This window comes from Pithys albifrons, chromosome 14 (assembly GCF_047495875.1).
Source record: "Pithys albifrons albifrons isolate INPA30051 chromosome 14, PitAlb_v1, whole genome shotgun sequence".
Lineage (NCBI taxonomy): Eukaryota > Metazoa > Chordata > Aves > Passeriformes > Thamnophilidae > Pithys > Pithys albifrons.
The window spans coordinates 10,576,693-10,597,798 of NC_092471.1; the positions used below are offsets into that span (position 1 = coordinate 10,576,693).

General features: G+C 36.8%; 1 protein-coding gene across 4 annotated transcripts in view; it reads left to right on the top strand.

The window, feature by feature from the left end:
* Positions 1–21,106, top strand: part of STAG2 (STAG2 cohesin complex component) — a 75,440-nt gene extending 54,334 nt beyond the window's left edge. For 2 of the 4 annotated variants that reach the window (XM_071569727.1, XM_071569728.1), the window contains exons 17-34: positions 209–301; positions 499–588; positions 1,635–1,838; positions 3,350–3,420; positions 3,703–3,790; positions 3,893–3,973; positions 6,925–7,017; positions 9,282–9,456; positions 9,699–9,838; positions 10,928–11,029; positions 13,084–13,232; positions 13,765–13,893; positions 14,244–14,449; positions 14,879–15,068; positions 15,154–15,267; positions 16,204–16,330; positions 16,677–16,754; positions 19,194–21,106. In XM_071569727.1, the coding sequence (XP_071425828.1) occupies positions 209–301; positions 499–588; positions 1,635–1,838; positions 3,350–3,420; positions 3,703–3,790; positions 3,893–3,973; positions 6,925–7,017; positions 9,282–9,456; positions 9,699–9,838; positions 10,928–11,029; positions 13,084–13,232; positions 13,765–13,893; positions 14,244–14,449; positions 14,879–15,068; positions 15,154–15,267; positions 16,204–16,330; positions 16,677–16,754; positions 19,194–19,217 (2,154 nt within the window). In that variant the 3' untranslated portion in view covers positions 19,218–21,106. Of the gene's footprint in view, positions 1–208; positions 302–498; positions 589–1,634; positions 1,839–3,349; positions 3,421–3,702; positions 3,791–3,892; positions 3,974–6,924; positions 7,018–9,281; positions 9,457–9,698; positions 9,839–10,927; positions 11,030–13,083; positions 13,233–13,764; positions 13,894–14,243; positions 14,450–14,878; positions 15,069–15,153; positions 15,268–16,203; positions 16,331–16,676; positions 16,755–17,341; positions 17,613–19,193 lie in introns of those variants that run through there. The other 2 variants (XM_071569730.1, XM_071569729.1) reach the window with 2 other exon arrangements.

Genomic DNA, 21,106 nt, shown 5'->3' on the forward strand with positions numbered 1-21,106 from the left:
GTCTAACTTTGAATTGAATTTTTTGAATACTGAGTGGTGTGGGGTTTTTTGTTTGTTTTGTTTTTTTTTTTAATTATACATTCCCTCTCCTGCTTGCATTGATAATTTACAGTGTTACTAGAGGTGTGTGTGCCTAATCCTCGTTTCATTAATGAAACTTTACTCCAGAACTCAGAGTTGTAAAATCCTCACAATACCAATATTTTAGGTGCTGACAGCAAAGGAAAAGAAAACGCAATTGGATGACAGGACAAAAATTACTGAACTTTTTGCAGTGGCACTTCCTCAGCTGCTTGCAAAGGTAGGTTTGATTGTTTCCATTTCTTGTTGATGGATTGCTGCTAAAATGTTTGCAAGTATAATTTCTGTAATTAATGGCATGGTTTTCCACAACTACTATTCTTTTTTCTTACTAGTCTTTATTAATATTTGCTTGTTCAGTAATGAATTTTGTCCAGTACTTTTTCACCTAAATGAATTTCCTTGCCAATTTTACAGTATTCCGTAGATGCAGAAAAAGTCACCAACTTACTGCAGTTGCCACAGTACTTTGATTTGGAAATTTATACAACAGGACGATTAGAAAAGGTAAGGTAACATTCAGCAGCACTTAACACAGAAGGAAAAATCCCAGATTTTATACTTAAGTCACTGGAATTTTCATCACCCTTCCAGATGTGTGGGTTTTTTTATGTAAATGAGACTTTATTTATTGTAACCCCTATTGAGAATGAGATTTGGTCTTCAGAGCTGTGACTGGCTCCTGTTCTTAGAGATACTGAAAGTTTGTTTTCTAAGGCCTGTCTGGCAAATTTTAACAGAAAATATTGCCAGTTAGATGAACTTCAAGAACATTTATTATTGGGTTATGGTCATGTTTGAGATATGCTGCCTGGCAGATAAAGTTTGTAGAAATAGTTCAGTAAGTTCTTTTTCTGCTCAATAAAACTGGTAAACCACCATCTTCATTGCATGAAAAAGGGAAAAACTACCCTATCACAAATCATACAGTTACTGCTCTCATTTTAAGTGCTGTGATGATAAAGTTGATGAAGACATTCTGATCTCTGTTTTCTCCTTCTCACATGTGCTATTGCATTGTGAAGCAAGTAGCTGGAAATCATTAGAGTGAAAAAGTGATAAATTGTATAGTTGACAGCACAGCCATCAGTGACAGAGCAGTAGAGAGCAACTCAGGGTGAGGGGAGGGATATCAGAAGGACTGAAGTTGGCTCCAGTGCTGACACTGGAGTGCTGTGAAACTAACTCTTCAGTTGTACAGCTTTTAAGTCCATGTATAAATGTTAGTGTGAGTAGGAGGTAAATGATTCTGTATTGTTCAGTTGTCATTGCAAATTCAAGTGTTTGATAAAACCATACTGACCACTTGCAAATTTTTAAAGACTTTTCAAAATGCACTGATTTTTTGGTCTTTGACAAACTCCTACTTAATTTTTGATAAGGAGACTTAATTTCTCAGAAGTTTCACTGGCTTTCTGTAGGTGTTTTGTGTTCTGTATCATAGTTACAAAAGTAATAAATAGAATTTACCTTATAAAATTTAAGGTTTATTAAAATATGTGTGTATGTATATATGAATACATATTTTTTCCTGTGGCTCATCTTCCTTGTAGCATTTGGATGCCTTACTGCGACAAATCCGGGACATTGTGGAGAAACACACAGATATAGATGTTTTGGAGGCCTGTTCAAAAACATACCATGCTCTCTGTAATGAAGAGTTCACAATCTTTAACAGGGTTGACATTGCAAGAAGCCAGTTAATAGATGAATTGGCAGACAAGTTTAATCGACTTCTCGAGGACTTCCTGCAAGAGGTATTTTAATGTGCAAGATCAACTTTTCCTGCCCTTGTAAATATTTCCAGTCTGTTTCTGTGCCTTCCTCTGCAACTCAGTGACTTGGGGATGGGAGCTTCCCTCTGACTTTCCAGACTGTAGGTGCAATAATACAGCAGTATCGTTGGTGTGATTATTTGAACACAGACTATTCTTGTATATTAGGACACCGAGTCTTTAATTTTTATCTCCCTTTGGCAAATGTCTTTTGGGAATTTGAGATAAGTTTCTGATAAACTATGAAATTACATAAACTTTCCTTCCTTAAATTTTGAGGCTTATGTTTTTGAAAGTTGTAGTATTGTAATTCCACTAGGACTCTGCTCAGATGTACTACTGCTACTGTTGCTGGTCTTGCCTGTGATTGTATGTTGCTGTTGTTAAATATCAAAATCTCTAAAAAACACTCCTCCTCCCTTCCTGAATGCAAGCAGATGCTGTTAGTAGCTTAAAAATAACTTTGTTCCCACACTGTGCTGATCTGAAAAATGAGAATTTTCTGATGGAGTATTTAACTTCACTATGTGGGATCTCTGACACTCAGACAAAACTTGTTTCTCCTCCTCACCAGTGGTGAGGAGCATAGGAAGTGTCTTTTTGACAACTTCATTCTCTGCACTTCTCAGGTGCATGTAGTTTATCAGGCTCTGCTCCTTTTTTCTTTTGCTCTTTGTCCTGAACTAGGACTCCACTCTAGAAACCCTAGACTAGAAATGCCATCCATTTGTTGCCCTTTGTGAGGAAAAGAAAGAATGAGAGGTAAAGCAGGGAAATGAGCTGTCAGACAGTTGGCTTGAAGGAAAATGGCAAATAGTCTGATGGAAGTGTTGAAATCTGTAGTTCTTTGACAAGGTTGTACAACTACAGAATAGTAAAACTTGCATTATCTCTGCTAGACTGAGAAGGAGTTTCTTGACCTCAGATAGTTTATCCTGTGTAGGAACAGATACTTTTTGGACCTTTTCCATTTACTCCTTTTCTTTCACCAAATGCAAGTTTGTCGGAACTTGTGGGAAGATTAGAACAAACTACTTTCCTTACCTCTCTCAAAGACTTTTTTTCTCTGATTAAAGTAAGATTTGAAGTACTGACCTGTGGCCCATCTAGTCCAGTGTCTTTTGTCTGACAGTGGCCTCTGCTGGATTCTTCAGAGAAAATAGAAGCACCTACATTATACCTTGTATTCAGCTATGCTAGACTTTGCTTTTTTTCCCCTTCTCCCTCCCCCCTCCCCTCTTTCTCCTTCTGCAGCTGTTTTATAGAATCACGGAATCATTTAGGTTGGAAAAGACATTTAAGATCGAGTCTGTCTCTAGACATGAACTGCTGCCTTATCTCTCTAATTGTTCTAAAAGCAAATGTGACATTGTTAAATAATTTAGAATCAGCTGTTTACCCTCCCTATGCCCCTCAGTTTGTGTTTGGTTTTAGCTCCCCAGTTCACTTAGAATGCACTGCTTGAGATCTCTCACTGTGTGATTATTAAATAGGGGGAGGAACCTGATGAAGATGATGCATATCAAGTCTTGTCAACACTGAAGAGAATCACTGCTTTTCACAAGTAGGTTCTGCACACAACTCTTGGGGTCTGTGGTATGGGGGGTTGTTTTTGTTTATTTTTAACTTGGTATCTCTTTTTCAATGCAATTTCATGGAGTTTTGTTGCTTTGCCTTTTTTTGTGGTGATTGAGAGGGAGGTTGTGGTTGGGGTATTTTTTTTCAAACGAATTAATTATTATTAACCACTCCCACCCCCCAGTTAAGCTTTTAGTAGTTGTTAACCTCAAATTGCAGAAATGATATTAGTTAAATTATATTTTTGCTTCATTTCTGATGCTTCCAGTGCTCACGACCTGTCAAGATGGGACTTGTTTGGCTGCAATTACAAGTTATTGAAAACTGGCATTGAAAATGGAGACATGCCAGAACAGGTCTGTAGTTAAAATGTGTTCTTTAGGCACAACAACAAATAGCTTTTGTTGCTGTCTTTTATTGGCCTTTGTCATCTAATGCACTTTTCCCTTTGATTTCAGATTGTTATCCATGCACTGCAGTGTACTCATTATGTAATCCTTTGGCAGCTGGCAAAAGTTACTGAAAGCAGTTCCACAAAGGTATGCCATGTTCCAGTTGTATTAGTAAATAAACATTTGTACGTAGCTGCAGTGTCATGAAGACAGCACTGTGATGGAATTAATTAAGACTTAAGAATTTTCTTTATAGTGATACTTGCCTAACTCTGTTTATTTTTCTAGTAAGTGTTTCAGAATTCACAGTTTTAGTAGTTAAATGCTTGACTTATAAACCTGGTATTTCCCTCAACTGTTACATTTTTATTATTTCCATGTCAATGTTACATTTAATCTGATAGAATTTTAAAGTAATTGTAAATAAATATGATAGCTGTCAGGTGTAATTACAATGCTAAGGAGAGGTAGAATGCAAATTATAAACCATAGTATGGTCAGTTTTACTACTCTCAAATAGTGGGTTGGAATTTTTTCACAAACTGGAATTTGAGTGACAAGTCAGTGAGATCTAAGAATTTGCTCAGTATCGTATTCTTATTGCTCAGTATGTTGCAGTTGTACTTGGATCTCCATCAGGTTTTTAAATACGTTGTTAAATAAAGACATGAAAAGATGAAGTTAAATTTCGGATTCTCAGGAAATGATGAGAAGGCCTGTTCTGGTTCTATGTATAGTAATCCTGAAGGGCAAAGCTCTGGCAAATGTCATCTCTCTAATTTCACTTCTTGAAAAAATCTCGGAGGAAGGATTAAGGTTTCTTGTGTCCACTGGGCAGCATTGCTTGAGGAGGGTGATCAGGTGGTTCACTGTGTGAACAACTTAATGAAAAAAAGTTTTTTGAAAGGCTGGATGGTTTAGAATGAAGTTTGTAAGTGCTGAAATGTTTTGGTGATTTCTTCAACTTAAAAAAAAGGAAACTATAATCTAACTTACTTTTTCTGGAAGTCCCCTGCAGTCCTGTGCCAAGAGTGCTCTTTGACTGGGAATTATGCTGGAGTTGCACTTTGTTGGTGGAGTTACTGTTCGTCCATCTCTCTTTATGCCAGAGAGGAGAGAAGTAAATGCTTCAGGTTTTTTAAACACTTTGATTGCCATACTTGTAATTAATGTAAGAAAGAAGTTGTATGTGACTGTCACAATTTACTAGGGAGAAAACAAAGGGAATTCATGGCATTAATAATTACATGATTAATTAATAATCCATTGTTACAGTGCACTCATTTCACTATGAGGATATATGCATTCTTCCTTTTAAAAATTGTTTTTGTTTTAGGATGTGGTAGTTGGAGCTCCTGGTAGATGCAGGAGTGGAAAATCATTCTGTGTAACTTGTACTATTTTATAACAGAGCACCTGTGCCAGACTGTGGTGGTTTTCCCCTGTCATGTTGAGACTTCATTAGTCCAATCAGTAATTACAGTCTGGAGGTGTGTTAAATAAATGTGAACTTGCACACTGGGCCAGTTTACCCATGTGTGTTTTAGTGGCTTTTACTGTTTGCAACCCCAGATCAGGTTGTGCAGAAGAGCTTAATGTGTGAAAGATCTGGAGGCTTTGGTAGCTTGTTCCTTACAGGGTAAACAGCAGTCTTGAGGCTTTGTAATAGTGATTAAAGCTTTATCACAAGCCTGATGGCAGAAGGAGAGCTAAATACTGACAATATACTTTAGAAATTAAGATTAACTTAACTGTTTTGCAGTAAAATGTAATTTGTAATAATTTCAGCAGGAATTGAAAGAACTTACTTGAAAACTGGTCTTTTATTAAGACTTTTCTGCTTCTGCATAATAGATTTTTGTTACATTAAAGCTTTTATAGGTTTGACTTCTGAGCTACAGCTATTTTGTTTTATTTAACTGCTTGACTGCTGCCAAATGTATCAGGTACCTACAGAAGTTCCATTGACTTCTGTTCAGTGACAGTGGAATATAACAGCAAAAAAAAAGGCACAGAACCAGAAGCAATAGAAATGCTTAAAGATTTGCTTGGTTGATCAGTTTGTTTCTTCAGTTGGTTGGTTTGGGATTTTTTGCCCTCTGACAATAGTGACTGTCAGATTGTGCTGTTGTGAACAGGTTGACCAAGTATGGGAATTAGGTTCATGGTACAGGCTGCTAAATTAAAGACTATATAAATGGTTCAGTTTTAATTAAAATGTAAACCAACAATACTGTATGAAAGAAATTATTCCCCTGTGTAATTTTCTTAACAACAGTGTAGTCGTCTGAGGGTAAATATTGAGAGAAAAGGTTTTGTGTACTAAAGGTATTTTAAAATAATTTTATACTTAAATTCCTGTCAAGAAGCAACTGTTGCTTTTGTGAATCGTGTAGAGATTAAATGATGTGTTGTACTTGTGTGTTACCTTCTCTCTTGAAGGGAGAGGCTTGTTTCAGTTTTGATTTCAGAGATAGTTTTTAAACTTCTTTCACAGGCATTACATCTTTGTCTGGTTACACAGTTGGTGTTTTGTGTTAGGACTTTGATACTTTAGTTGCTAGTAATCTACTTTTTGGGAAGTTACTGCAACACATAAAGCTACTTTTTTTTTATTTCCAATGAAAGAGGGGAAGAAAACACCAGCTCTTCTCTGCTGCTACTTTATCCCAAGCAACGAGTTAAAAAAATAAAATACCATATAGCCTTGTCTTTTTTAGTTATGAACAGTGCCTAAAATCTATCTTCTAGGTTGAAAATACAGATATTTTAAAGGAAAAGTGCTTTATGGGCTGAGGAGAGGTGTTGGCGTTTTCTAAGTTTGTTTTTGAGAGGGTTTTGTTACCGATTTTGTAATAAACAACTTCATGATTTTCATCTCAACTGCCATTTCTTTTTGCACCACACAGGTTGACCAAAGTGGGGAAACGGCTTCTTGCTATTTGTATTTGTAATAGTGATTTTAAATAATGCAGTGGACTTGGATGTTACCACTACATGGGAGGTCTGTGGTGGAACACTATGAAAATTTATGCACTAAGTGTGACTATAAAATCAAAAAACCTGATCTGTTTTATATGAAATCATTCTCTTTGAAGGAGGATCTTCTGCGTCTGAAGAAGCAGATGAGAGTATTCTGTCAAATCTGTCAACACTACCTGACCAATGTAAACACTGCTGTTAAGGAACAGGTTAGTGACTGGTTTTTGTACTTGTAGTCTTCTAATGTTGTACTTATAAAGCAGTTGGCAAGTTCCTCTTGCTGATATTTCTGGTGCTTATGTGGGAATGTGGCATGTCCTGCATGTTCAGCTTGAGCAGTGAAATATACACTGTACCTTGTGTGCTTCCCTCCCTACGTAATGTTTGTAGCATTTGAGAATCAATTTAAACTTGATTCTTTGTAGTAATTTTAGGTAGCATAAACTTCTATTCCAAGGGACTTTTTGTTTATTTAAGTAATGACTATGCAGGTGCAGGGTAAAAACCTGGTTTTGAAGTTAAGTGGAAGAGTTCCATTTCAAATCTCCTGCTTACCACATGCTCATGAGCACATCTGTCCTGTGGAGCTGCCTCTGGATTCGTGGGCTCAAAACTGGAAGAGCTGAGGACAGCAGTTTGAGAGAAGTTATTGTTTTAGTTCTGACTTCAAATGCTTTTACAGTCCAGCATCTTTACAGTTATATTTGTGTGCTTATCCACTCAAGAACCATGAAAACAACTTTCCTTCTCTTACTGTAAACCTGTCAGGACATACAGGGGCAACTTCTCTGTCTGTCTCACTTGTAATTTTTTTTTTTTGTGGTAACCCTTGGGAACACTCACACTGATCTGTTGGTAGTACTGTTGTATAGAGATACTCTGGCAAATGCCTGGAAGTCTCAACAATGATGTATTGCCTGGAAAAGATGTGGGCAGTTTTCTTTTTGCCAATTTTAAAGTCAGTCCCTCAGAGTTTTCCTTTGCAGGGAGAGTTTGAGCTGGAACCAAGTTCTTAAATATTTCACACATAAAATACATAAATATTTAGCCCATGTGAGTAATGGGTGACTGTTCAGGAGACCAAAGTCCTGGCTTTTTTGAAGAGAAATGCTGGCATGAAGGTTTTAGGGATTGTTCTGTATTTTTTTTCTTCTGTTTCAAAAAGAATTGAGACATCATATTGGGAAGCATTTGTCCTGAGTTCTGAGGATAACATGGTCAAAGGAAGAGCTTAAATACTCCAGGGGCTGAGTCTGTTCCAGTCTGTGGGCAAATAGTTCTTTTGCCAGTTCATTCCTAGGAGTTTGAGGTTACTGATAGCAGGGTTAATTCCAAGTAAATGCCTTTAACAATCTTTAGAATGCTAAAATGAAAAAACCTAAACCCAAGCAAAGGAAGTATCTCTCTTTGGGGGAAGGACCAGATTATCTTCTGGGTAGATGGTTTAATTAAACAAATAGAAAGCCAGAAGCCTTTTTGCTTCTAAAGATTGAAGTTGAAAATCTGGTCCACTGAGTTGCACATTTGCAGCTTTTGAAACCCTTGCTAGAAGAAGAAAATCCCTGGAACTTAATAGGCATGTTCTATGTCAAAGAGCTATCCAGTGTAATAGTCCCAAGGTGTAGGGTGGGAAAGTACAGGTAACAAAAATCACTGAAGCTGAGCAGGACTCTTTAAGGCTGTATAATTCTGAGTCTAGTGAATTGTCTAGAAAACAGAACTGCCTAGTTACACAGGGTGCCTGTCACACAGGGTACCATGGCATTGGTTCCAATTTCCTTCTCTAATCTCATGAAACGGCGCAAGGAACTTCTTCAAAGGAGCACATGTATTTTTGTGACCAGGAAATTAGTAATATTTGCTTTGAGGAGTTAGAGAACAGATCTGTTCATGGAAGTACTTGAGAGATTAGAGAGTTGCCTGGTCTATTAATTTGAAGGTGTCAGTCTGTGTCAGGTACTGAGACCCTTGAAATTTCTGGGAAGGTGGAGTACAGGCATTTAAGTCTGATGCCAGGTGCATAAGGTAACTAGCAAAGCAGAGAGGTGGTTGGACTTTTGGAAGCAAGACATTATGATATGAAGGGTTTGAATGACCCTTTAGATGTTCTACAAATGTGATGAAAACAGTTATAAAAAAAAAAGCAAAAAGGAAATTGTCCTCAAAGTTCCCTAGTGACCTAACGTAATACCCATCAAGCAGAATTCGAGAGTTTCAGGGTCCTCATGTTTTAATCTGGCAATATTTTCATATTTAGTTGGCTTCATCTGTGCAGTATTTTTATTTGGAGACCCAGTTGTGATACAGGAACTGCTGTGAGGAGCTGTGCTCATTTTGACTTCCAGGTGGTCTGTGTAGTTGTTCAGAACTTCAGTGGCCTGTGTAAACTTGAGTATTTTGTCAAGTGCAAATACATTATTCTAAATAAGATGCACTTTCCAAGCAAGTATTTACTAAGGTTCCTCTTCAACAGGCTTTCACAATTCTGTGTGATGTGCTGATGATCTTCAGTCACCAGATCATGACAGGAGGACGTGACATGTTGGAGCCGCTTGTTTACACTCCTGATTCTTCACTGCAATCTGAACTACTCAGTTTTATTTTAGATCATGTCTTCATTGATCAGGATGATGATAATAATAGTGCAGGTTTGTACAAAACTTATGTTTGCTTTATATTATTTGCCCTCTGATTAATATATTTGTTTACCTGTGCATTTCTGGTTTTTTTTGGGTGGAGGGTGTGTTGTGGTGTTTTGTTTAGTTTTGGTGGAGGTTTTTTGAGATCTGATTTTCTGAATCCTGACCACTAGCCCATGTCACTTTTATATATAAATGCTTCAATGTGAAGCCTTTAAGCCTGACAGTTCTCCTGTTCTGGACTCTCTCAGATGGGCAGCAGGATGACGAAGCCAGCAAAATCGAAGCATTGCACAAAAGAAGAAATCTTCTTGCAGCTTTCTGTAAGCTGATTGTATATACTGTGGTGGAAATGAACACAGCTGCAGACATTTTCAAGCAATATATGAAGGTAAATCTGAAGCTTAGTAGTGATCCTTCATGGAACTACTTGCATACAGTGGCTGTGGATTTTCTAATGATTACTTACTTTTTTACTGTACAAGGTAACTGATTCAAAATGTGAACACTTCAAAACTCTCTGGAGTTGTAGTCCTTTAAAAGTTCTTTTTCTGTATGTAGGGATAAAAATGACTGAGATGAGTTTCACAGTTCCAGTGTGTGGGTGGTGGGGAGGGAGGAAGGAAACCTGCTAATTATCTTTATGTTGTTTTAATATATTTATTTTCTTATCCTGATTGATGATTTTTTTTTAAATTCGGTTAATTGTTTAGCAGGCCTTTTGAGAATCTTCTCCCAAAGATCAACTCTGATGTCTGGCCTCATCAAATAATTTAAGTTTAAACTTTGTAGAAAAGAAACAAGTTTTGAGTCCCACTCTCCCCATATTACCTTTATATCTGTTTCAATCTTACTTAAATATAAAAACCCCTTTTGGCTCCTGGGATTGAGTTCTCATTTTGTGAACATGATAAATCTTTGCTCCTTGGTGATTACCTTAAAAAATTTAAAATTTGAGCAGCCTGCTCTTGTCTGAGTGACCTACATATATTTTGAGTCTCTAAATAACTAATTGGGTCTTTATTAAACCTGAAATACTTAAAGAACTGAGCAGGCAGCTGTCTTCTCTGGAAAAATTACAGCTGAGGTGCTGCCTGTTAGTGCCTCCCCACCAGAGTTACAGGAGTTACTGCAAAGATTAGAATCTAATCTTGGACCCTGAAGGAGTGAACACGTGTCATTAACAAATGTGTCATGGCCTTGAAGATAAATAGGTCATTCTGCCTCTAAAGTAATATGAACAACAAGAAGGAAAAGAATGGATTTACTCCCTCTGACTTGGGTTTGGTTTTTTTAAATTATTTTGGTGGTGGTTTAGGATATAATTTTAATGTAATCATGAACATGTTAGATTTTTTTCCTTCTGAAAGTGTTAAATGTTTTTAATAGCAAATTCTAGATTTTATTTTCAGAAGAATTCAGTAGTTTTGTTTTCAGCTAATATTGAAAGTTAACATTTTGTTTTGTTTTTTTCCCCTAGTATTACAATGACTATGGTGATATTATTAAAGAAACCATGAGTAAAACAAGACAGATAGACAAAATCCAGTGTGCTAAAACACTTATTCTTAGTTTGCAGCAGGTAAGAATTTACAGTATTTTCGTGCATGAAATTCCACACTGTGGATCATGTCCTGTTTAATAACTAGTGTGAGGTATTGATGAAAAAATTCTTATGGAAGGTAGGGATAAGGAGATCTAAACTGAAACACATTTGAAAGACTGCAGAAGTCTTCCTATGCTTACCAAATATTGTGCTACAAAACATGTGTGTGAGAGCCCAGTAAATACAAAATTAATATAACTCTGTGACACCTTTATAACTAAAAGAATAGTTTAACTAACAATTTACTTATTAACAGATAACCAAGGGAAAACACTTCTTGCTGTGTGGTGGGGGGTTTGGTTTTGCTTTGGTGTTTTTCTGTTGGTTTTTTTGTTTGGTTGGGGTTTCTTTAACTATTCTGAGAATTAATGGGAAGTTTTAGTAATTCAGTATTTCTTAATATTTGGCAGGGGCTTCACACATACTTGATATTAAAACATGTTTTAATGCTCCCTTCAGTGAATGAACTTGTGTGTGTGGAGACCTGATGAATTCAGTTGAGTTCAGAGTTGGAGTCATCTGCTCCCTTGAACCATCTGCAAGAATTTTACTCACAGATCAGATAATAGAACAACAAAATCTCTGCAAACTGTAACCCAGCATAGATCTCTGCTATCAGTAAAGGAAAAAAACTGCCCAAATTTGTCTTCTCTCTCCCCACATCTGCTTTTTGGACTAAAGGTCATAAAGCCACATAGTGATTATAGAGCTAGATATTTATCCTTATTGAGACCAACGAGGAAAGGACTTTATTACAGTAAGGACTGACTTACCTGTATGGATATTGCCAGTACAAGGGAAGTTGAAGTCTTTCCTTTTGATGGCAGCATTGACTGTTAAGTAGCTGGTGGAACTGCAACAAAAAATGTGCAACTAAATACTCTACAGTTTTTGCTGGGTTTCATGAGATTTTGTGAAGTTGGGTAAATGCTCGACCTTTTTAGTCTTTGTATCTCGTAACTAACCATCCCTTGTATTTTAAAGGTCAGACAGAAAGTGAATGTTCTGTACAATTATGTACATAATGGGGAGACACTGAGGCAATCCTCATGTGGCAATAAGAACAGTAACAAGAGGGGCTCATGTTATAAACAAACAAACCCATATGTCAAGCTAAATCTATAACTAGCATTTTTCCCAGAAAAATTTTTTGACAAAGAAATCAACTAGAAAAAAATAGTAGAAGTGATAGTGGATAAAGGGAAAGGGAATACCTTAAGTTTCAGTGAGCCACACCAACATAAAGGAGAAGTTTGCAACTATGGCCCAAACATACTTGTAAATAAGTTACTGCTCATAGGCCTAGCAAGTCTGGTTTTGGTTTACTCTGTGTGACACGAGAGTGTGGAGGGCAAGTGTGTTTGACAAAATTAGGAAATGACAGAAAAACAGATTGTTGAAGGGAATTACAGTCAAATTTGGTTGGATGAGTAAAGGATTGATAAAAGAAAAGAAAGGATTGTAAAGTTCAGAGTATTCAGCTTTGCCAGCTGTTGATGAACAGTTAAAAGTCTGATGGTCAGTGACAGTTTCTAGTGTCTTTGGCAACTTCCCTGAAGACATGTTTCCATTTTAGAATTTCTTCTTTATGCTTGTATATTGAAAAGATTAAGTAAAAAAAAAAGGGAATTAGTTTGTCAGACTGTAATAGTAAAGGCCAAGTGATAATTTACCCCATTTATTTCTTCTCTATTAGTGAATGTAGTCAGGCAATTCTACCAACTTTTAGTGTTCTCAGTTCCAGGACACCTCATTTAGTGAAGCACTGAAATCTGTCATCCAGTGTATTTACAGCTGGATGTGTGCTTGGACAGTGTACATTTTCAGGGTTAACTCTGAAGTGCAGACCCTCCAAGAGCAGCTTTGCCTTGGCTGTCCTAACCCTCCACATTTGTCTCTTGGTGTTGTCAGATTAAGGAGGGAGGGGCTGTAAACATACTGTTTTATTGCTTTAACTTAACTGCGTGTATTGGTCTGAAGTTTGGCATGATCTCTTAATACATGAAACCTTTCCTTCTCATTTCATACAGCTTTTCAATGAAATGATTCAAGAAAATGGTTATAATTTTGACAGATCATCACCGACATTCAGTGGCATAAAGGAACTTGCTCGACGTTTTGCTTTAACATTTGGATTGGATCAGTTGAAAACAAGAGAAGCTATTGCTATGTTACACAAGTAATTGTGTGCTTTGTGTTGCTTCCATTTTTGTAAACATTTCTTGGCTAACATAAAATTAGCTTTTCAGTCTTTCAAAACCAGTTTGTTAAAGACATGTTTCTTTGTTAAGAGTTGTTATAGCCTATTTATTAATTAAGAGATGACTGTAGATTTGTGTCTTGAGTAAAACCCAAATGTTAAATATTGCTGGTGTTGTCCAGCTTCATTGTATAAATCTATAAAGGATAGCAGGGTTGATGCTATAATGAAAAAGTATTTTTAGTGTCTTATCCATGACAGTAAGAACAGATCCACTTCTGTGCCAGCAGTGGTTGTGTTGGCCCCATGCAGAAAACCTGCAGTGCAAGGTAGAAATGACCGGAGTGTGTCCAGATTCAAATAGTGAATACTGTTGACTTTTATTGCCAGAATATGGAAACAAAAGATATTGCTTTCTTAACGTAAAGGAAAGGGGCTCCATTTTGGTAGCTCACAGTGCTTATAACTTTTGTTTGTGCTTTTTGTGACTTAATTTTTAACTTTTTCTTAGGGATGGCATAGAATTTGCTTTTAAGGAGCCTAATCCTCAAGGTGAGAGCCACCCACCATTAAATTTGGCATTTCTTGATATTCTGAGTGAGTTCTCCTCCAAACTTCTCAGACAAGACAAAAGAACAGTGTAAGTATTTTTAAAATATTCCTAATAGTTGTAATGATAGCCACAAAAGACATGCATCAGAATAAATATTTATGTGTATTGTATTCACCTAAAGTGGAATCTTTGGCACATCAAGCTAAGTTTGCACTAATGCAATTAAATATAATCATAGAGGGTAAATTGTATTTGTCCTTGTTATTTTCATTTTATGGTGGATGAACAAAAATCATATTCTGCATTTGCTGTTATCAGGCCTTTTTGTTAACTGGATGAGGAGCACTGGATTAATTTTAGTAGTTGTTTATCTTGACAAGCTGACATCTTGTTACAGATACTTTGCATCTTTGTAATGATTTTTTTTTCTTTTAAAGGTATGTTTACTTGGAGAAGTTTATGACCTTTCAGATGTCTCTACGAAGAGAAGATGTGTGGCTTCCTCTCATGTCCTACAGAAACTCTTTATTAGCTGGTGGAGATGATGATACTATGTCAGTAATTAGTGGTATTAGTAGTCGAGGATCTACAGTAAGAAATAAGAAGACAAAGCCAGCAACAGGCAAGCGGAAAGTACCTGAAGGTAGAACTTTTCTCATCTTAAACTGTACCAGAGTAGATGTTCTTGTAAACTACACATGTTGTTCCCTATTTGTTAGTGTGAGTGTATTGGTGTGCTCTAATGTGGTTTTTTAAGTTCTCTGCATGTCTGTATCTTAATGGGAAAGCTGTTTGTTTGGAGAGTCTGAATAACATGACACTTGATTGACAAAAGGAAATAAGGGCACTACACTGTGTTGAGTCACAGAATAGAAAAGTATATTAAATACTCCGGCCAGTGATTATAGATCCAGGCCTTTTGAGGCACATGTAACACTTTGTGGTAAAAAGTCAAGCAGGTGATTCTTAGTAAGCAGAACATACATGCATTTAACTTGTGTTTAAGCATTCAGTTTCAGACCAGCTTGAAAAAAAACCCCTTTACTGATGTTCTTGCTGTGTTTCCCTCCAGCTGAGGAGAGCAGCAGTAGTGACGGCATGTGGCTGAACAGGGAGCAGTCGATGCACACCCCAGTCATGATGCAGACCCCTCAGCTCGCTTCCACAATCATGAGGGAGCCCAAGAGATTGCGACCCGACGAGAATTACATGGGGGTCTATCCTATGCAGCCCGAGCACCACCAAGCTCCCCTCGATTACAAGTACGTAGATGAGTAGGTCTGCTTTGTGTTAGTGTTCATACACAAACCCAGTACATGTTTAAAATAGAATAATGGTCTTTTTAAGCACGCAAGTAACGTGGATGTTGGCTCAAAGGCAACAGGAAGAAGCCGCGCGACAACAACAGGAGAGGGCAGCGATGAACTACGTCAAGCTGAGAAGCAACTTGCAACACGCCATGTGAGTGAGAGTCACCTGTTCCTTCCATGGTCTGGGGAGGGGAGGGTTATTAAATGCAGTGTTACACCTGTATCTTTTAAGAGGGATTCACCTCTTCTGGTTCTTGACCAGATTTTTTTCTGTGCCCTGACATTTGAAGCAGTGGTAAATGAACATGGCATTTCTTGCTTATTTTTGAACCTTTTGATTGCAGAAAATTGAATAGTAGTGAGCTTTGTAATAAAGGGCTTAGAAATTCCCTGCTTTCCTAAGGACTGTGTGGATCTACAGAAAAAAGTACAAGTTGTAAACTAAAACCATGGACAGATATCTTGAGAAGCTTTACATCTTTCCCCTACTTGTCTTTAGTTGTGTTATTAGCAGTACTTATAGTTTCATCAGTGACTTTTTTAATACAATGACACCAATTAGTATGAGTCCTTATTTTTCTCATAAGATGTGATGTTGCATGTAGAAGCTGTGAGAAAAGAGGATGAAGGACTGTGTGGGAATATTGGTAATGATTTTTACACATCTACTTTATTGCAAAGATGTTTTCCCTTGCCTTATCATAAGGCAGAAAAAAATTTTACTTTAGGTGGCAAAACTTAGATTCTTTATCACTTGAGCATTAAGTGCAAAATTAGGTGTGGTTTAGATCTGCTTATCAATTCCCACAGACTGAATTCTTTCAGAATCCCCATTTAGCAATATATCACAGTTATCCAGGTTGATCTTTGTTAGCCATTCTCCCTCACTCTGTTAGTATCTTCTAGCTGGTTAAATACCAGCTTTCTGTAACAGTAGCTGTGCACTTATTTAATTACCTAATTCCTGTTTTGTCTGATGGAATTATCATTTGTTGGGAGTTCCTTACTGAGTATTAGCTTTTGAAATATTCAGATAAAACTTAACTTGATTTAGTGCTACACAGTGTGCTTTTCCTTTTCATTTCAGTCGACGTGGCACAAGTCTAATGGAAGATGATGAAGAGCCAATTGTTGAAGATGTGATGATGTCATCAGAAGGGCGGATCGAAGATCTTAATGAAGGCATGGATTTTGACACCATGGACATAGACCTAGTAAGATACTTACTTACCTTCTTAGTGGACTTAGGATTTCTATTTCTGCTTTTAAAGTAAGATATTTGAATCAAATTTTTCTTCTGGAGAAACAGAAAAAACATTCTTGTTGCTCTCTGCATGGTTTAGGGGCTGTGCTGCTGTCAGTGCACAAGTGCCATCTACTCAAAGTGCCGTACAAAAAGCAAGAACACTTCCTGTAATAATAATGTATAATAATATTATGATTACATTTATCCCTGGTGTATTTTTACCCGTTGAGAGTTGACCTTCACTTGCTACAGTGTAAAACCTCGGTTTTCTTGTGAGATTGCAATTAACCTGTTTGTTTGTTTGCTTTCTAAAGCCACCATCAAAGAACAGGAGAGAAAGAACGGAACTAAAACCAGATTTCTTTGACCCTGCTTCAATCATGGATGAATCGGTAGGTTAACTTACGTAAGGGAAAGTAATGTAAACTCAGTCTTAAAGTTACTGTACTCTCATACTCCAGATTTAAATGGAAGAATGCAATCTTCAGGTTGTCTTCGTTAGCTTATTTTGGCAGACTGGTACAGTCAGAGCAATATTTTATGCTGTAATTCAGCTTCATAAATTGTAAGGTAGTCAGTGTTCTTTGCAAGTTTATAGAATTTTTGTTCTAAATATTTATATGTAGCTGTGTAAAAACTAAAATCCTTTGAGTCTGAGGAGAAAACACATCTGTTGTGAAAAAGACCCTCAGAGAGGTAGCAAAGAGCATTAAAAAAATAAAAATTTATGCACACAGTATTACAGGCAAGTTTCCTGTTGTGCTGAGCTTGCTTAGTGACTGTTGTCATTACAGCTTGGATGGTTTGAGTTTTGTGGGGGTTTTTGGTTGGCCTTTTTTTATTTCAGTTTTGTTTTTGCTTTTTCAGTTTTTTTAATTGGCATATTTACTTTTGTGCATAAGTAAGATAACAAAGAAAATGGAGATAATACAGATACCTGTTTATAGAGATGAGAGGTATTTTTTCTTTCCATATAAAGTTTTAGGTCCAAAACATCCGAAGTCTGTAGTTTCTGCTTGCAGCAGTTGCCCTTTTATCCGACTTGATAAATCTGCAGTCTCTATTCTCTTTTAAAAATCTGCATGAGGGATTCCTTCTGTCTTGAACCACTTGTAATGTATGCAGCCAGTTTTGACCTTGTGTAGCTGGTACAAAATTACACTGGAAATAACAAGCTGCAGCAAGCCAGCAGAGGACAGTACAACAAGGCTTCCTGGGAATCTTGGACAGCTTGGTGGAATTTGGAAGACGGTTATGTATTTTTTTACAGTATTGTTGCAGCGTGAACCTGTTCTTGTTTATGGGAGAGAGAAGTCCTAAATACTGTTTAAATTGCAATCCATATATTTTGTACCAGGCCTTTGCTTCAGTAACAATGAACAGTTAGGTTTGTGTCTGGCTGTCATGTGTTCTGTTCCTCAAGTAACACCAAGAAAGTATCTCACTTGTTCTCTGACGTTCTGTTTTAAAATAGTTCCTCCCCTTCTCGATATTTTTATTTTGCTGGATTGATCTGTGACACACCAGTCATTTTTTAGCCTCACAATGCTAAAAATTTGGCGTTCTGCAGGTGCACGTCACTGATTTCAGAACTCTGTAGCTTTCCCGTTCTGAACACGCCGCTCCGGCAGGTTTGGTGCCCTCGGGTTCCTTCCCCTCCTGCAGTTCCCGGGCGCGGCCGCGCGGGGGCAGCCGAGGGCAGCGCAGCGCCCGCAGCCCCAGCGCGAGTGACGCGAATCAAGCCAATTTCGGGAAAAAAAACCCAAAAAACAAACCTTCTCAGAATGAAGTTAATTTGGATTATTCTTATAGCTTATTCCTGAGGTCCGCTATTTGTGGAGATGCTGCGCTTGTTTTTATGAGACCCCGGTGTAATAAAGCTGATGGGTTTTTTTTCGGGTGCACATGGTATAAGATGAGAATTTTAGCCTGTCTTCTCACCTTTGGGTGTGCCCAGTTATTCCTGGCACCAGAGGCAGTTCTGCCTGTGTGCCACAGTGTGTGATGCATCTAAAGTGAATTGGATTGAAAAAACAGTAAAAATTGGTTTGTGAAGAGAGAAGTGTGAACAGCAGTGTTAAGGTTCAGGAAAATTAAGTCCCTAGTGGCTCTTTCTGATTTTATAAAGTCCTATAAAAGCTAGGACAGTCACAAAATCTGCATCTCCTGGGGGTGTTTTTTTGGCATACCAGTGGTAATATCTACCCTCTCTCACATGGGAAGTGGAAGCTGATTGTTTCAGGAAAGCCTTTTCTTTCCTTAGTCACGCAGTCTCCCAAAGGACAGTTGTTTGATTTTGCCTGATGATTGTTTAATTTTTCACTGTCTTCCTGAGAGAGTGGCTACATCTCATAAGGAATGTTCAGTTTGTGTCCTGGTTGGCTGCTGTGAGATGACCTGTGGTTTCTGTGGTTACAGGTGCAGCAGCAACCAGTGTATGGAGGGGTTTGTCCCAGGTTTAGTTGCTGCAAATAACACACTTGATTGCAGGTTAAAGCCAGTAGAATGCCATTGTCAAAGAAGTCTGAGTTAGGCAACTAACTAAAAATTCTTTTGCAATCATTACCTAAAATAATTAAAACACAGACTTTGTCATATTCCTATTGGAGTTATTGAATTTCAAGTGTGAGAAAAATACTTCTAATGAATGAGGAGCCCTTTTCGTATTATTACCTAAAATCAGAAGTGTGGTGAATCTGGTTTGGAAGAAAAATAAACTTATAATGCCTTAACATATTTTGAAGTGTCTTAATCTTAAAACTAATTTCATTGTTTTTTTCTTAAATGTGTAGTAGACTAAAAATTGACACCATTTCTAACTTTTTTTTTAGGTTCTTGGGGTGTCAATGTTTTAATACCAGAGCAGCAAATAAATCAGTGGTGAAGTCATTTTCTAAGTGGAAGAGGAAGTTTTTCAATACAAAATTGTGGTAGATACAGTGAAATTCTGAACAGATTTTTCTCTAAGGAGAATGACATGCTTTCAAGATCAAGTGCATTGAAGGGGCAGTTTTGTTTGCCTGAAAAAAAAGAGAAATGTAAAGGACAAGTAAACAATTTGAGGATAAGCTACACTTTTTGTTGGGGAAAAAAATCAATATTTTATTTATGTGCTATCAGTTTATTTCCGGATCATAAGAAGTATTCCCTCTAAGTTCTAATCTAACAGTCTGAGAGGTATTTGGTACAGATTTGAGCCCCTCTCTATACATTTGCTGGCTGTACTAAATAATCATAAGCTCTGCTGGATTGCTGTTCACATCCATGAACTGAAATGGTAGATGGATTGGTTTTCTTACAGTGATAGAACCAGAAGAGTTGTCAGTATTTTCAATTAAATGCAAACTTCAGCAACAGAAGGTTTGTATTAACTAATCATGGAAAAAAAATACATAAAGCAGAATTTTAACAGCTTTTTAATCTAAAACACATGTTTATTCCAAAAGCATCATGTTAGCCTTCTCAGAAAGGTCCATAAACTCTGAGCTACCAGAACGTAACAGATCTCACTCATGCTTGCCCATTACCAACCCTGAAAGTTTGCTTGTCCTTTAAGAAAAATGTAATGTTGTGAAATTCCTTCCAGTAGTGCCACTGTATTTTGTCTCCAAATAAAAGAAGCTTATTGTAGTATGTTTGCAGAAAAATTCTAAACAAAAATTATACAGCTTATTAGAGTGTGGGAATAGGGATCTAAATTTTAAATAAAATTATATATATATATAAATTGGTGCTGATTTTATAATTGCGCAGTTTGTTTAGTTTTTTCTTACTTTTAAATTCCAACTTAAAATTATGAGGTTTCAGAAATATATTGAAAGTTTAACAATGTTTAAAAATAGAAGAGCATGAGAATTCATGCTTTAAAAATGATTTTTAAATTTGTATTTTATATTGTTTTATCTATCTGTCTTTGCAAGCAGTCTTCAGGTTAAAGATACTTCTAACAGGTTACAGTACATTTCCTCTGTATGTAAATTAGATTGGATAATAGAAATTCATAAACAACCCATAATATTCTTTGAAAGCTAAGCTTTAAACTTCGTTTTGTGTCCATTCACAAATAAATTAAATTTGGTCTAAAACAGAAAGTGGATCTATGCCATTTTGACATCGACTCATTTTGCAAGGCTTAGGCAGCTAGACATCATTTTAAAGGAAATATTAACTTATATTACATATGTATATTTTTTGTCAGTTGTCTCTCAGTTCTCGAGGTATATTATTTTAATCATTCCATGCCTTAATACGCTTGCAATACAAGAATCTCCCCAGATGGGTGAATACAAAAAGGCTTCCTGTTTTTAGACTCAGAAATTAAACATTCGGCTGTGGTAGCCAAAAACCATAGATTATCTAAAGGATCATGATAAAATATAATTATTTTACTAAGTCATGGGGTAACAACAAACTCAGAACTAGATCTGCCTAACTCATTTTACATAAATAAATACTCTCATGTCTAAAAGTACTGCCTATATTGTTTTTCACACCACTGCATTTAACAGAACTGCTGAGAGGACTGTATATATGATTTTAAACCTAAGTTGATTTTTCTTACTCTTGAAGGAGTGTTTCTTTGTGAAAGCAGTTCTTACAGCTTTGTTTTCAACCAGCTAAAAATGTTTTATATATTTACCTTAACCTGTTGTCCTCCACATTCTATTGTCCTAATTGTACTGTTTTCTGATTTGTATTTATGTCTTGAGACAGTAACTTTTTGAATAAAAATAAACCTACAGTA